General features: G+C 34.7%; 1 protein-coding gene across 6 annotated transcripts in view; it reads left to right on the top strand.

The window, feature by feature from the left end:
* The window catches only part of NLGN4X (neuroligin 4 X-linked), a 167,665-nt gene extending 149,664 nt beyond the window's left edge, over positions 1 to 18,001 (top strand). For all 6 annotated transcript variants that reach the window (XM_090126016.1, XM_090126037.1, XM_031596129.2 and 3 more), the window contains 3 exons: positions 4,821 to 5,006; positions 7,263 to 8,052; positions 15,215 to 18,001. In XM_090126016.1, coding sequence (XP_089982142.1) covers positions 4,821 to 5,006; positions 7,263 to 8,052; positions 15,215 to 16,064 — 1,826 coding nt within the window. In that variant the 3' untranslated portion in view covers positions 16,065 to 18,001. The remainder of the gene's footprint in view (positions 1 to 4,820; positions 5,007 to 7,262; positions 8,053 to 15,214) is intronic.
* Positions 18,002 to 18,206: the final 205 nt, after the last annotated feature.

Consider the following 18,206-nt stretch of genomic DNA (forward strand, 5'->3'; position numbering starts at 1 on the left):
GTGCTGCTCTCCATTTAGAGAAGGCAAATTACTCTCTACTTGAATGCATTTGTTATGGAAACTTTCCTTTGCAGCTCATGTTGACATTGAAATTCAAATGTCATTGCTGACTGATGTGTAAGGGATGAGTAAGGGATGAAGAGAAAAAAAATTTAAACACAGTTCACTAGCTCAGTGCCTAGTGTTCTGTTCCACTGCCCAGGATGAAAAAAAATAATAATAATAAAAATTATAAATGAATAAAGAAAGAAAATAAAAGAACATAGAAGAGGAACTGAAAGGCAAAAAAAAAAAAAAAAAAATCAATGGAGGAACACTCATAGTCAAAATTTAGGCTTTCAGCCAGCCATCAAATTGATTTGATATGGATTGGGTCCAAGGACCAAATACGAAGATGAAGAATGGACTTTCCTCTCAATTATATAATCCTGGGTAATACTGCCTGGGAAATAGAAAAGGAAAGTCGTCATAATGTTTTATTTTTGGAATGACTTAAAAGCATGGGAAATCAGTTCATAAGAATAAATAAATGCAAATTGCTGCAGCATTTTGATTTGCTGCAGCATTTTGATTATTTTGGAGATGGCATTTATCTCTAAAGCTCTCAGAACATAACTCACTGTATTTAACTTTCTGATGTTTCCTCCTTTATCTTATCTAAGAGTATATTTTTCTGTTCTTTCAAAGTGAATTTTGTACTGACGGCAATAGTATGCCCACTTGCTTCAGAGCAAATGGCAGCAAGGTTATTCAAATGCCCTCGAACAGAAACAAATTAACATTTCTGGTGCTTCAGTTCAGGAATGCAGTGAAGTCAGACGAGTCATTCAGTGTTTTCATAGAAGGCAGAACATAGTCTGCCCTTTTGCCAGGCTGTCCTGAGCTATGGGAGCTACCGGTACTAGCTTCATTCTCTGCGTAGGGCTGATTTCATCTATACTTGCCTAAAATGTTGGTCTCGATGTAATTTGATCATCTACCGTTGTCTGCCTGGATAAAAAATTGCTTTTATGGGAATTCTATCCATTCAAATTCAGGTGTGTAAAAATCTGAAGCTGTTTTTGGAGAGTTGTCTTGTTTTTCTTTTTTAAATACTATCTGTCAGGATAATGCTAATAATATTAGCTTTTGGGTAGCTAAAGTTAACAGTGATCTATATACCCTTTCATACCTTATTTCATCTGAGTGCTACATGGCATAAGGGTGTCAGTTATGATTGTTTCTTCTTTGATATACTCATGCTATTGTCCTCTATTTACTATTTATCTTATCCTCTAATTTACTATCTCTATTTACTATATAAACTATAATCTATTCTATGCCCATAAACTATTGTATTAATTTCAGGTTACAAATTTTATTGCCAGAATTTTAGAATACATTAAATTCCAATATCATATTTATTGTAAATGAAATATTTTACAGAAATGTTCATATATCTGGACAAGATTCACTGCTGAAATGTAACTTCACATTAGCTTGCTCCTTGCAAATGAAAATCATGTGACTAAAAGTCTTATTATTTTGATCCTGTGCATGCCCATGCTTGCACTGTAATTCAGATCATTGGCACACTTTCAAAGAAAACTTCAAGATCATCACTATCTCCTGCACTTTTCTAAATTTTCATGCCTCTTTTGTACTTCTCTCCAGACTGATTGTTCTTTGTTTCCAAAGACTCTTAATCCCTGAGCGCTCAGCTCAGTTCAGCTGGTGGCATTCTTGCCCTCCTGGCATGATTAATCAGTTTGGAACAAATGTCCCCTAAAAATGTTTGGGACATTTCACTCACACATGTTGTGCTCACATTCCTCTTTCTCAGCTGTTCTTGTTCGGGGCATTTTGCAGTAGGAGATCCATGTGGATGTCTTTCCCAATCATCGTATCGTTATTTAAAGGAAAACAGGTTAATAAAGTCAAGAACCGAGTATTATTACAGCCAATGTGTTTCTGTTTCATTATGTGGAAAGGAAAAATTGTTATTTGTTGTCTATACTCAGCACTTGCCATCCTTTCTTTGTTGCCTTAGGATAGTGAGAAGGGCTTCCATGTCCTATTAAAGTCCTCGTCAATGGATTTTCAGTTCACAGACTGTCCTATTAGTCGTACTATACAGAAAAATGGAAAATATTCTTACTGCACTTAAGAACATGTGCTTACAAGGCACAAAGTATAATCTAAAAATAAATCTGCATTCCTGATTGTTTAGGACATAGGAGTCACATACAAATAAAGTGTTCTGAAATTTTCATAGTGGTTACAGGAAAATAATAAAAAATAAAAATCTGTTAGTGTTGCATGTTTCTGGGCAAATAGTTGCTCCTTGCCTGAAATTCCTGAAATGTCTTTGAACAAAAAATTTGATCCAGTATACAGAACATGAAAGAAAATATATCCTCATCAAGAAAAGAGAGACTTATGATTTCAGTTTTTGTAATGTGGGACTGACACTTTACCTTGATGCTTAGTTTTTAAATAAAGAAAAATTGCTCTTGCAATTAATAAGAATCATCAGAGAACTGTTGAAACAAACAAACAAAAATCTTAATTTGTCTAACATCATATCTGCACTGACTGCAGTTTTACTCAGTCACTTTTTAGTTCATTTGGAAAGAATTCAAAATCACAAATATCAACCAGCTTTCTCTTGATAATGCTAAAAGAGCTGAAACGTGTTTAGGCTCTGAATATTAATTACTGTGCTGCTTTAAAGGTTACAACAGTCACTTTCTCCCAGGGAGGTCATAGTTCAGATTGAATAAAAGCTTAATTATAGAATATTATAGAAAATTGAAGTAAACTGAGACAAACAAAGTCAGCAAGGGGGTTATTCTTTCTTTGACAGTCTTAAAAAGATAATAAAGGCATGTGAAAAAGAAGACAGTTGTTAAATATATAGATAGATAGATAGATAGATTAATAGTTTGTTTCCTTCTTTTTCCTCTTTGGTATAGAAGAGAAAGAAGATGTTACTGCAGTTCTGCCTCCCTTGCTTCTCACTGTTAGAGGTTTTTGTTGTTGTTTTGTATGAAATCCATATCAAATGCTATTTAGCCATAAAGTTATGATTCATATATTACAGTAATTGTATAAAATGTTTTTTTTTAAGAAATACAGAACAAATGAAACATTTATTGACATTAAATATCAATTAAAGTTGCTAATTAAATGTGATTTTTTTATATGAAAGGTAATACTTTTCATTCATTTATGGCTGATCTTACAAGTAGAAATTTATGAATTTATGTCACCATAATGTAGTCTATATGATGCTATAAATTTAGAGTTTACTTCTTTATGTGGCATTACTTTTATATACTGAGGCTGGATTTGCATCTCATTTTAGAAATTTTATCATAGAAAACATTATGGAAATGCATCTGTGAATGTTCAACACATACGATTTCTTCTTTTCTTTCACCTTCTTTTCCACTTCCTCCATTTTCAGTCATTTAATTACTCAAACTTAGTGAACTTCCTTCCTTCCTGTCACTGAAAAGTACCTTCAAACAGTACAAAGAAATCTGTTTCCCTTTGCCTATATTTGTATGTATCACAAGGACTTTTTTCCTTGGGGTCTTTGGTCTCCTTCCCCAACAGGCCAGAAGACATTGGCATGGCAGGCTGAAGTGGCTCAAGACTGCAGATGGTTAATCTCACTTCAAACTGCTCCAGGAGTCTAGATCTCCTGAGTTGTGAGGCCTTCTGGCTAATTTTCTGAAATGATAGCTTGTAAACGTTAGTAACTGAGTCCCTTGTTTTGACCTGATATGTAGCTGTCAGCGGAACCTAACTCAGTAATGTCCACCTGAAAACATCCATTTGATGTAAGATATTTGTTATAGACTATTGACTTCCAGTTGTCTGACGGTGAAAGTCTGTGGGAGTTAGTGTAATTGTAAGTACATGACTTGATGTGGTAATTGTGATGTAACACAAGGTCTAGACTGTGAATGATAGGCAGTGTGGCTAATGTTTTTCATTAATTGGTTTCAGAAAAACAAATTAATCTTGGTCCTAGTCTTTTGGTCATTTCGTTCTATGCAGCAAGAGAAGCAGCAAATGTGTTATTCTTTGTTTCTAAAATCTGATCAGTACAAGAACAAAAAACAGCAGCACAGTTTTTCCTGCAATTTCCAAGGAAAGAAACAAAACCTGATTAGTTCAGATAAAATCTCTGTACTAATGGCTGAATTGTTCACAGTTTACTTGCTGTCTTCCTAATAAAAACCCTTTGAAAAATTTGAGTGTGAATTTTTTTGTCATTGTTTCCTGTTTCTTATACTATTTTCTTCCTTACTTTCTATTTCTGAGCATGTCCATCCTTATCAAAAGTAGAGTGATTTGTAGAGCTATGTAGGTCAGGAGAATGCTGGTCCAGGTTATGAAGCATTTAAATGAATGTGTTAGGGAGCATTGTTCTTAGTGGAAGATTTGGTGTATGATTTACTGCTGTGTATTGCCTTTACTGAAAAACAATTTCCTAAGCTTTTGTACCTTAATAACATACAGCTATTAAACGTTTAATATCATCAGTCTGTATATTTTCATTGAAACTATGTTATTTCAGAAAAAGAAAAATAATGATTTTGCACAAATAAAACCTTTGCAGCAGAGCAAAACAAACCAAAATCAAACAGCATACAGAATTGTTTCTACTGCCTGTGCTGGAGACATTTAACTAGGACTGTAACCTTTAAAAAAAGGGGGAAAAAATAGCCCAGAAGATGAAAATATGAGAATATGTGTTGTGAATGTGTGGATATCCTGCAGCCAATTCTGTGCCTGGTGAACTAAAATTATCCCTTTTTGCCTTTTAGGTTTTTTAAGTACTGGGGACCAAGCTGCAAAAGGCAATTACGGATTGCTTGACCAAATCCAAGCTTTGCGTTGGATAGAAGAAAATATTGGATCTTTTGGAGGAGACCCAAAAAGAGTTACTATTTTTGGATCTGGGGCAGGAGCTTCCTGTGTCAGTCTTCTGACACTCTCTCACTATTCAGAAGGTAAGGATCTTCTAAACAAAGTGTACAGTAATGGAAAAATGATTCGTTTGTAAAACAAAGCAAAATAAAACAGAATATATATATATATATTCTTCATTTTTAAATAGCCATATCAAGTAGACAGAATTATACTACATCTGTAATTTTTGTAAAATACCCACTATTTATTGTTCTAGATTTGTATTTGGAAACATAAACATTCTTGTCTACCCTCTCAACATGTATTTAGTTTATTTCCTTACTTAATAGCAACATAACTCAAAGTTACTCAAAAAATTTATGTAACTCCCCACAGTTATTACGGGATCCTACACAGAGTTTTTAAGATTTTGGCAGAATTTCTACCCTGCAAAAAAAAAAAAAAAAAACAACAAACAAACAAACAAACAAAAAAAAGCCAGCAAAATACAAAGAATATATAGAACTAGTACCATATACATAATTTTCTCTGAAAGTAATGCTAATATAATAAAATAGGAAGCATTATTTTCAGTGTAGCCCTCACAGATACCTCTTGGTAACACCAACACTGCAAAAAAAATTATAATAGAAGACAAAAAAAATGCTGTGGTTTCACACTGGTGGGAAACTATGCTCCACTGCACCATTCTCACTCACACTCATCAATTGAAGACAGAGAGAAAATGTGATGAAAAAAGCTCGTGTGTTGAAATAAGGACAGGGAGATCACTCACCAATTACCTTCTCAGGCCAAACAGACTTGTCATAAGTAGACTAATGCAATGTGTTTTATTTTGCTAATAACAGACTAGAGCAGTGAGAAACTAAAAAAACACCTTCCCTTCATCCATCCTATTCTGCCTCCTCCCTCTGTGCAACACAGGAGAATTAGGAATAGAGACTGCAGTCATTTTATAGCACTTCATCCTTGCCACCCCTTCATGGCCACTCTCAGCCCCTGCTCCACGTGGGTCTCTCCCACAGCACTGTCCTTCCTGGACTGATAACCTTGTCAAAAAAGCCCAATACAATAAAATATCTATCATATTCATAACACCATGCTACTACTATCATACAGAAATATATGGAAGAAGGCTCAGCCCTAGCAAGCCATTGTAGGAGGATTGGTGGTAAACACATCCTATTTGGAAGCACATAGAATTATTCCTGACAATTTAGGATAGTGACACAATAGCATGCAGTAACGGTTGAGTAAGCCCTGCCAAAAACAAGCAGATGGAACAATGGAAAGCCTAACCAATGACATCACTGAAATTTTGTGATATGTGCAGTAAGTTGTTATCACCAAGGGTTTATTGGTCTCAGTCATTTTTCCTTGTAAACGCTTCAAGGTCTCCAAATGCTTTTATAACTCTTGCTGTCTTTGGCATTTCAAGAGTTTGACTGTAGAAATCTTGTGTAGAAGAGGCCCCAGCATTTTAATTTAAGTATACAGTAAGTCTTTTTACTGACTTCACCAGGAAAAAGGAGGTGAGGCAGATCTTCCAGTAAGCTCCAGTTGCTTTTCAGTGCTTTGTTGTCACAAAGAAGCTCTTCAGTCCTAGTCTCTGTTTGCTCTGTATATTAGTACATCTAAAACAACTACAAGGAACTATTTATTTTTGTCTTATATTCTTCCAAAATATGCAAACATATTTTAATTCACAATATAGGTAGTACTTACACTACACACAATCATATATATATATATATATGAATACTCCTTATGTATATATAGTTCAAGGTGGTAATGAAAAATGATGTCAGAGGAGAGGGCTTAAGATTATTAAATTGATTTTAGCAGAGCACATTTTTTTGTATTAAATGATGCATGGCTTCTGTGAAAGAAATGAGTGTGTGTAATTTTCGTTTGACCTTTAAACTACTGAAGAGTGCATTTATGAGAGTCATCGACATGGCAAAGAAGATATTATTGCTTGTAGCTGCCACTCCTTTACAGAAAATTTTTACAGGACTACCACTGTGCTAAAATCAGAGGGCTTCCATTAAAGAAAAAGAAAACTGCAATACAAGCATTAGCTTTATTCTTGAAACAATAATCTGAAACCTTAATTCTTTCTCTATGTGAGCAACAAGAACAAGAGAGATTTAAATTGATAGCCTACTACAGACACTGTAAAAAGGAAATAGTGAAAAAATTATATGCAAATTGAATTGAAATATAGGAATATGCGTTCTTTAGTCAAAAGCATTCTTTGCTTAGTGAAAGCTGCTTTTAATTTTATTTTATTTTTAATATAATTTGATTTGCATTTAAACAATTTGCACCTGCAGGTTTGTTCCAAAAGGCAATCATACAGAGTGGAACAGCCCTGTCCAGCTGGGCAGTGAACTATCAGCCTGCCAAGTACACTCGGATATTGGCAGATAAAGTCGGCTGCGACATGCTGGATACCACTGATTTGGTTGAATGCCTTCGGAATAAGAACTACAAAGAACTCATTCAACAGACCATCACTCCAGCCACGTACCACATTGCCTTTGGCCCTGTGATAGATGGAGATGTGATTCCAGATGACCCTCAGATTCTCATGGAGCAAGGCGAATTCCTTAACTATGATATAATGCTGGGTGTGAATCAAGGGGAAGGTTTAAAATTCGTGGATGGCATTGTAGACAATGAAGACGGTGTTTCTCCTAATGATTTTGACTTTTCTGTCTCTAATTTTGTGGACAATCTATATGGTTATCCAGAAGGAAAAGATACACTCCGAGAGACCATTAAATTCATGTATACGGACTGGGCAGACAAGGAAAACCCTGAAACAAGACGAAAGACCCTGGTAGCACTTTTTACTGACCACCAGTGGGTTGCTCCTGCTGTTGCCACTGCTGATCTGCATGCCCAGTATGGATCTCCAACGTATTTCTATGCATTTTATCACCACTGCCAAAGTGAAATGAAACCAAGCTGGGCTGATTCAGCTCATGGTGATGAAGTCCCTTATGTGTTTGGCATTCCTATGATTGGCCCAACAGAATTGTTCAACTGTAACTTTTCCAAGAATGATGTCATGCTCAGTGCAGTTGTTATGACATACTGGACAAACTTCGCCAAAACTGGGTAAGTTTGACCTCTAGCATTCCTTCTTGTTGATAACACGCTCCTAAAATAGTCAAATTACCATAGCAGTGCCTCCAAGCCCGTATTGTGACTTACGATTATAGCACTGTTTAGTATTGTGAGGCACTATGTAACTGGGGGTTATTCATATTTAATAGATTTTTAATTAGTGTGTTCCTGCAAACTATTTTCTTTCAGTAGCTCAGTGAGAAGAATAATGCACTGTATTTTTGATTCAGAAATAGGGCAACTATTAAGAAAAAGCCTTTTTTAGAGAAAAAGCAGCTCACTAAGATACTGAAAAATCAGAGGAAATGTATTCTATCAGAAGAAAGAACAGTCAGGCAGATAGAGCTTATGTCTTAGAAAAGTAAGGAAGTTGTTTTCTTTTTAGTGACCTTCATAGGAATGGGAGCTCAGAGAAAAAGTGAATCAGAAAGGCAGACACTGGAAAGTTTTTTTTTTTCCCTCTGTAGGCTGTAATGGCCATAATGAATAGTGGGCTGGGATGAAGAAAAGACTCAGATATAAATTTTGCTTTGAGAAGGTTAAAAAATTCAAGTTAATTCTGCTTACAAAACAATACATCAATACATCATTACAAAAAAATACATATTTTGCGGAAAAAGAATTGTAGACATCAAGGGAAAAAAAAACCCTCAAAGCAGCTTAATCTGTGAGTGCTATTAATAATTTCTCTGGTTTCTATATCATTCCTCTAAATATTATTGTGGTATTTTACTTGTACAGCAAGGGCTTTTTTGTTGACCTTGAGTCTTCAGTACTGAACAAAGATACTTATGGCACAATGTTGCTGTAAATCTTTCCATGCTTAGTGGCAGGATTGGACTCTGAAAATTACAGCTTTACTGCAGTGCAGTGAGTAGTATGCAGCATTATAAAAAAAATTCAGAGATGCCCATTGTGAAACATACAGCTCTTAGCAATCTTTAACATATCAAGATGATGTTCAAGGCAGAGACATTTTGCAGTCATAACAAAAACCTTGATTATTAAAACACAATCAAATATTTCAGCTCACTTTACAAAGCAAAAGAAAACTTTTGCTGTATTGCATTTTAGACAAGTTGGTACTTTCGAATGCAGAAATCCCATAGCACTGAAGCAAAAGCAAATGAACTGTGAAATATTTAGATGTATGTGGAAACAGTAAGACATCAGTTGGATGATTGGGGTAGACAAACTGGTGAAAGCTTGGCTTACAACAAATAATGCCACATGTTGACTGTAGTGAACATTCAAAAAGAGTATTTTATCATTATTTTGTTTTTGTATGGATTAAGTGTCACGTGTACATAGAGGACATAAGGTTCTTGCAAATGTGCAAGATTGGAATTATTACAGAGATCTCCATGTTCCCACTGTTAGTAACAATTTCTTTATGATTATTCCCTGTACAATAAGTTGCATCTAAACATCAAACTGCCATTATTACTCATAGTTGCAGGCACTTTGCAGCTGTTTCTACTTGAAAGCTAATTTCAGCAAGCTACACTTACCATCACCCAGCTATGAACCCATGTCTTAGCCTTTTCAAAACCTTGTTTCTAGCTTAGCCTAGAAATAGGGAAGTAATTACAGAGCAGGTGAGATAAACTAGATTTGGGATATAAAAATTGCATGAATATATGGCTTTTGATTCCACTGTGGAAAATTATATGTGAGAGCTTCATTAAGAGGTGCACTTAAAGCTTCACTCTGCTGTCAGTAGTACTATCCTAACAGAAATTGTAATTTTATATGCACAAATGTTCTGTTAGTTAGGGCCATGTTATACTCCTCGCAAATACATCAGCAGAGGGAGGGAGGATGATGCAAGGGGATGTCTGCCAGCCCTTAATGGATACTCTGAAAGTGACACTGTTATGAAGAAGGATTTGCAGTTTCACAAAGTGGATATGAAACTATGTTCTCAGAGACATTTATCAGGTTTCTAAAAATTACCCTCTTTTGAGTACTTGAAGAACTCTGAATCTTTGTTCACACTTATCCATCTCAAGTCAGCTGTGGGAAAGATATAGGCCTAAAGAACAAATCCTGAATTTCTTTGTAATTCGGAGGAATACTCCTGAATTATTTTACTGTCACTGATTCTGAAGCAAAATGTTAACTGAGTTATTAAGGATATCTATTCAGTTTGGCTTTTTAAAGGAAGACGTAATTAAACTTACAAAGAATAAATGTATTTTCAAATAAATCCTCTGGGAACGTCTTTATGAACCTTGCATTTCTTTAGATGTTTTTCTCTGAAGGAATAAGGGTTTTCAATAGTGAGTCTGTTGGTCAGATGAAACAGAGTATTTATGCGTTGCTTTCCTCAGTAGCTCATAGCTGATTGGAAGTATGGCAACAGTGGAAACAGGTAGAAGTGAGGGAAGGGGATATGGACAAAACCATGATTGTGTAGCAGTGTTTTAGGGAGGAATGACAACACCATTATTATTACTGAAACAACTTGAAAAATCAGGGAAAGCGTGAAGAAACTCTACAGAATTTTATTTATTTATCTATTTATTTATTTATTTATTTATTTATTTTAGTATGTTGAAAGAAGACTGCTTGAGGAAAATAAATTACCAGTAGGCCTTTCAGTGGCTTGGAAGCAGAATCATTGTGTAACTGTCAAGACATTTTACTCTGTGATGAAGTAAAAAAATGACACCAAAAATGAAATGCATTAATGTAACAATTCCATTATGGTGACTAATAGTTAATGCTCTTGCAAAATTACATAAAAGAAAAATGTCATTTCAACATTTTTGGAATTCTGGATAATAGAAAATTTTCTAACGTTTCTCAAAATTCTTCTGTGCCAACATTACCAGACATGAAATAGAGTTCCCTCATTTGCCCTACATGTCACCTACTAATTCTTGTGAACAGGAATGTGTGCTACTCTTCAGTCAGAATTTATTGCAGACACATTTACTTCATAGCACTTGAGAAAAAAAAACGTACGTTTGTAGTCCATAAGGTGAGAATTTAATGACAATAAACTGCAACGTGTTAAACTGAGCAAAGCAGTGCAGGTTGAAAGTGGCGAAAAGAAAGTGATAGGTGAAGTCAGATGATTTTGCATTTTAATTAAAAAAAAAAAGTAAGATAAAATAAGAAAGATTGTCATGTATATTTCAGACAAGTTCATGCATTTCATGATAGGAACATTTTCAGGGGTAGAATCTGTTTGAACTCTATAAATTATGAAAACAAATCATCAGAGGGAAAAAAAGAGCAACAATGAACTTTTTTTGTTCTAGCAATAGGATAAATAAAGAAAAACAAATAAAAAATCCTAACAACAAAAAATATTCTTCCATATCAACCCTTGAGATTGGGAACCAAGCTATGCACTGTAGATTTGTTACATGAAAAGGTATAGAACTGAAAAAGTATTCAGATTATATTTTTATCATTATAATTAGAATGTGTTTTGAAAGGAAAATCTCCTATCTCCTTTTGTTCTGTAACTACACACTGGAGCCACATGAGAGTCCAGAAACACCAAAGTGACGTGAGAGGCTAAAAAAAAAGAAAACAGAAGTTACAGTTAATGTAGCAGAAAAAAAGTTTTTTGAACTTTTGCAGAGAAAAGTTTTTTGAACAGCTAATTGGATAGGAGTAAAGACAGTATCTACATAGGTCACTCCAAAAGTAATGCCTCTTGCTTATTTCCATGGAAACTACAACAGATGCAAAGAGCACAGTAACACTAGCAGATTCTCAGCTACAAAACGCTCTTTTTTGACAGTCACTACTCTGATGTAGTGTGATGTAATGTGATGAGCTGATTGAGATGCTGTGCATTTTGTAGCACGACAGTTGTGCTTGACCATTCAGAACATGGCTTCCCTTTCACACCATCACCATGGCTGAAATGTACCATCCACCGTTTCACTATGTTTACATCCACTGTTTGGTCTCCAGAAATATTCAGTGAGCATCAACGAGTATCAATGTGTACCATTTTTAATGCATGGAGGAATTCAATGACATGTCATGTCAGAAGCCTTTTTGTCAGACTGTCTCTCTGCTGCCATACCACCATCATCTACTACTGATATTTTGAGCCAATATGACAAAATAAAGGCATCACTTTTGGAGCAGGCTTTGTACATCTATATTTTATGGCTATCCACAGTACTAGAAACGTGGTTTTTTTTAATAAGATACTGGAAAAAAATATTTATACTAAGATAAACTGTTTAACATCACCAGGAAAGGACTCATCATGTCATAACTTGTAAAGTTATGATGTTATGAAATATCACCAGTGAGCATAGAAGGAGGGACAAAATAAAAATTTTCTTTACATCCACAGGATGATTGTGGTAAGTTATCTTACTATGTACTAGATCCTTTAGCTAGAACTATATTTAGTCATTTTCTTATGAAAAAATTATTTAGGTACCTATCTTCCAAATTCAGTTACACAGTATTTAGACTATCTACTCAATTATTGATTAACCCTAGAATTGATGCCAACAATACAGGTTAGTATCAGCTCACAGGCAGTGCTTGTATTTAGGACTGATGGCCTTTTTCTGTTCTTTTTTTTTTTATTGGGGGTATTTCATGCTATCACATGACCCTGTAAACAAATCCCGGTATATAAGACTAGTCTCATGTATCTGTAATTTTCCCTCTTGTATTTGGAGGAGGAGTCAGTACAAATCAGTATTCCTAATAGATAGTTAAAAAGGAGACATGGAGTTACCAAATAGAAGAGCAAGAAAAGAAAGGAAGGTTAATATTTATATATTCATAGCCTGTTTCTAGAGGAAGAATGTTCATTTCAGAAAGTTACTTGCTAAAATCATTATCTGCATCATTCGTATATGGACACTAAAAAAAAGTCTAAACATTTTGGTAATTTCTCTTTTGATAAAGGTCAACTTCCTTTTACCTTCAGTGAGTCCTGGATTCTTCCTTCCTTTTTTGTAATCTATTCACGAGAAGAGGGAAGGGATTAGAAACAAAGTGTAGTTAGCTGAATTACTGAACTTCTTCATCTCCTCTCCTATGAATGAAGTACAACTCATTTACATGAGCTAGTTTAATTTACGTCTTATGTAGGATCCTTTCCAGAGTCTGTGAATCTGCAAGTCTGTTCTGAATCAGAACAGCAAGAGGGAAGAACACAAGGGGGATTTTGCTGTAACTCTTCCAGGATTTTGAGTGTCTGAAAGAAAAATGCTTTGCATTTTAATAATCATGTTGATTTTTTGTTTGTTTTAGAATTCATGTGTTGAGCCCAAATGCACTGTGGCAGATATATTGTGCTGGGCCAATATCTTGCCTTTTGAATTTACTAAATACTTCACTGTGCTCTTTGAGAATAGAAGAAATACTTTCATTCCCTTCTTAAATGCATGTTAAAATCCCTCAAAGTATCAGCATATTAAAATCAAATGCCTCAGTACTTGGAAATCAATATTTTTTTTTCAAGCTTCAGCCACAGTAAAAATAAATTACTATTTTCAGAATTTACAGAATTTATATAAAATAATAATAATAATAAATAGCTACCATTCTTGAACTCTTAGTTTATATCCTATTGAGATGGGAAATACTTTATCCAGTATAATATGGAAAGCCACATACATAAACAAAACAAAGTACTAAAATTATGCAAAAAATGAATTATTTCTTCAACTTGAAAAAGGAAAAAAAGTAGTTCAAGTAAACAGAGGAATGAAAGAATCATAAGATTATTAAAACCAAATTACAAGTCCATTTTGAGAACGGTTAAGGAATAGATCTTTACGAACAACAAAGGAGCACTAAATTCGGCAATCGTGCTCATGAGCCTTTGGAAACAGAAATGAAAAAAAAATAATGCTTTACAATATGTAACAGTAGTTCTTCGTATTCCCATGATATTCATAACAATATATTGGAAGAAAAGGAAAATATTAGAATCATTTTCACTGGAAATAAACTAATGCATATGGGAATGGAAAGGAGAATGGAAAGTTTTCAGAGCAGTGCACAGAAAATGAATCATATGCTCTCAGTAAAATATATTACAAAGTCTCTGAAAATATGCTTTACTGCTAGAGAGGATTAAAACTAATGTAGGTCATAATAGTAAACTAATAGGTTTATTTTAAACTCTTTATTTGTTCACGCCCAGAGAAAGTTATATTTATCTAAGTAAGGCTTGCCAAAATTATAAGGATATGTGTACGTTAACCACATTTAAATACCTGTTGTGCTACAGACTCGTCTTTATTTTGAATCTTTATGAAAGAAAAAAATGAGCAAAAAGAAGAAACATAATTGCAGTAAAATATTTGGGTTAAGTAAAATTCAGTACAATAACAAAAAAATAATAAAAATTTTTGAATTCAAATATTTAATTGCAATTGTTTTTAAAAGTTACTACTTAGTTAACTAATATAAAATTTAGAAGCGAATGTAGGTCTTATCCGTAGGAGCTGGGACAAAACTACAGCTCCTAAACCTACATATAGTTCCTTGTGCACTGAACACTTAATGCAAAATGCAAATTATGGAATGATTTGTGGCAGAGAAATAGTTCAAAGCATTTATCCCAAAGTACATATCTGAACAAAGGGGTATTAATAGCTCAGTAAAGGAACACAGGGACAAGTTGTACCCAATTACCTGTATTTGCCCTGATACTTTGTGTCTTGAAGCTCTGTGTAACACACGTTCATTATAAATTTTCATGATCACATGGATTTTCAATATTTTCATAGAGATTAGATGCCTAATTACAACAGTGGAAGTAATGGTATAGTAACTGAGAATGTTGATGTCAAATCTTGAGAAGAATTGAGCCTAAACCTTTACAAACTATGGGAGAAGATAATTAATACTTCTCTAAGACTAGTGTATGTGACTGCCTCACAAAACTCCAGATGAGCTTTTGGTAACTGAAACACATCCCTTTTGTTTGTTTGTTTTCATTCAAGAAAGAATTGTTGAATCTGAGATACATTGTACAGTAAGTATTTAGACTTCTGTTTAAATAATAATAATCAGGGTAAATGTTGGGGAGTTTTCTAAGCTTCTCTTTTTGGGTTAAGTGTAGGATTAATCCTTAACTAAGGGGCAGAGTTTTGTTCTTGTTGTTGCTGCTCTAAAATGACTATAACGTTGCTTTTTATTTTTGTAGAGATCCAAACCAGCCTGTTCCACAAGACACAAAGTTCATCCACACAAAACCAAACCGCTTTGAAGAAGTAGCCTGGTCCAAATACAATCCTAAAGATCAGCTTTATCTGCATATTGGCCTGAAACCCCGAGTTCGTGATCACTACCGAGCAACAAAAGTTGCTTTCTGGTTGGAGCTTGTGCCACACCTTCACAACCTGAATGAAATTTTTCAATATGTTTCCACAACAACTAAAGTACCCCCTCCTGACATGACATCATTTCCTTATGTTACCCGACGCTCTCCTGGTAAATTGTGGCCAGCCACCAAACGCCCAGCAATGACACCTGCCAACAATCCCAAACATTCAAAAGACACTCATAAAACAGCTCCCGAGGATACAACAGTTCTGATAGAAAACAAGCGAGATTACTCCACTGAGCTGAGCGTCACCATTGCTGTGGGAGCATCCTTGCTGTTCCTCAATATTTTAGCTTTTGCTGCATTGTATTACAAGAAAGACAAGCGGCGTCATGAGACTCACAGGCGCCCTAGCCCCCAGAGGAACACAACCAATGACATCGCACACATACAAAATGAAGAGATCATGTCATTGCAGATGAAACAGCTGGAACATGACCATGAGTGTGAATCACTGCAGGCCCATGACACGCTGAGACTAACCTGTCCACCTGACTACACGCTTACTTTGAGAAGGTCTCCAGATGACATTCCACTCATGACTCCCAACACCATAACCATGATCCCAAATACATTAACAGGAATGCAGCCTTTGCATACTTTCAACACCTTCAGTGGAGGACAAAACAGTACGAATTTGCCCCATGGACATTCAACTACTAGGGTATAGCTCAGCCCTTCCCCCTCACAAGCCACCTGGAAGAAAGAAAGAAAGAAAAAAAAAAAAAAAAGAAGAGGAAAAAGTTATAATACCATTCATTGAACACCTTGTCCAAATATTAAGTAAAAACAAGTAAAAGAGAAGGACAGACATTATTTTCTTACTGTTCCTTCCCAAAGAAACTCTATGACGTTAAAGATCAACTATAAGCCCTGTGAAATGTGAAAAGTGTACACTGCTGTTACAATACTGCTTTAAGATCTCAACCCCTTTAATTGAAAGTTGAGGCCAGAAGAAGTCACTTAAAATGATGTTTTGAGCATACCGAGCAAAGCAGACTCTTCTGGAACACAGAGCCACTGACTGTACAGATGTTCTGGTTTTGGTTTCTTGTTTTTGGTTTTGATTTGGTTTTGGTTTTGTTTTTTTTTTTTTTGGTTGGTTTCTTTTTAATAAATAAAATAAAAAAATCTTTATGTGCCATACAATGAATAGCCCTTGTTGAAACAAAGACATCATCATGGGCTTTTACCCAGCATATGAAGCTGTAATCCAGATGGGGGAAATAGAATTTTATTATTAATAACAAAAAATGGGAAAAAATAAAAAAAAGAGGAGGACTGACTATGCAGTAAAATACGTATAGTTCTGTGCACAGAGGTGACTTGCCAGCCTGAACTATATTTAAAGAAACTTTGTAAAAATGTACATAGATGTGCGTTTAAAAACAACTACAAAAAAAAAAAAAAAAAAAAAAAAAAGCTTTTATTGATGTTTTCAGTTTGAAAAGAGCTTTTAGAAAGATTGTGCATTCAGTTGTGACCTATGTGTATATACATTAGTCATATCACCTCTGTTTCCTCCAAGGCCAAAGGAGGATTTTCTTCTTAATTACTAGTGGTAAACAAAAAACATGAGGTTTTTCTAACATTTCATTTATATGAGGCCATGGTGTCATGCAGAGGATAAAGTTGTCTGTGTGACCTGCATATTTTCTCTTACAGGTTACACTAGTGCATGTTAAAGTATTCATAGGAGATTGCTGTTCTTTTCTGAAACATTTTTTTTTTTTTAATAATTTAATTTTGTGTTAGCTTTTGTTAAATTGCAACACAGCAATGGATATGAAAATGGAAAATAGTAGAAAACAAACAAACAAAAAAATTACTTTCATAAGCTTGTTGAACTGAACCAAGAGACATCCAAAAATATATGTTCAAAAGTCCAGTTTGTAGTTCTTAGTTATTGGGATAAATTAGGAAGTTTTGTGCCCTGACAATAGCAACAAAAGACCCTGTTTATGTTAGCATTTTCTGGGCAAACATAGCTCTATATTCACCAGCAGTTGCAGAGGGATCTCAGATGAGAAAATACCTCCTCAGCTTTGGTAAACTACAGAAAAAGTGAAATTTGAAAGAACTTCTCTGTCCACTATTCTGTTTTGCACTTGAGGAAAGAATCTTCCTGTCAGAAAATACTTTGCTGCTTTATTACACAGCAGTGCCATTGTTAGTGAAAATTATGGAAACAGAAGCAAAGTCATCAGATGTTATGCATCTGAATGTAATTTCAAATTCTAGATAACATTATTGTCAGGAAAGTCAAAACTCCTGGCTGATTATTCCCTTCTGCCCTTCCTTCACCAGGAAGAGCCTTGCAGCGCTATCAAACATGGAACTTAGCAATTTGATTCAAACAACTGAATTGAATGTGAAAAGCTAAAAAAGAAGTTCTCGCAGATGAAGATCGCTTTGTATTTTGTCTTAGAAATTTACTGCGTCATCAAGAGATCGTAACCAAAGATATTTGAACAAAATTGGTCTGCACTTGAACGTGGTTATCCCAGATGTATTTTGTATTATAAATTCATGACTAAGCTGCATCAATACCATATGTCCCATAGTAATCTAACACAGGATGCCTTGTACCTCTTTTTGTTTTCAATACTTTTTTTTTTTTTTTTTTTTTTTTTAATAAGACATCTTGGAACAGTCCTGGTGAATAAAGGTGACAAAGTGATTCACTGAAGTCAGTACAACTCCTTGTTATAGCATGCAGTAAAGCAGATTCTGAAGGAAAGAAATAAAAGGAAAGTTAATTATATGACAAAAATGCAACATGTGGCTGATATAATCCCTTACCTGTAATAAA

Source organism: Phasianus colchicus, chromosome 1 (genome assembly GCF_987193195.1).
Source record: "Phasianus colchicus chromosome 1, bPhaCol1.hap1.1, whole genome shotgun sequence".
Classification (NCBI taxonomy): Eukaryota; Metazoa; Chordata; class Aves; order Galliformes; family Phasianidae; genus Phasianus; species Phasianus colchicus.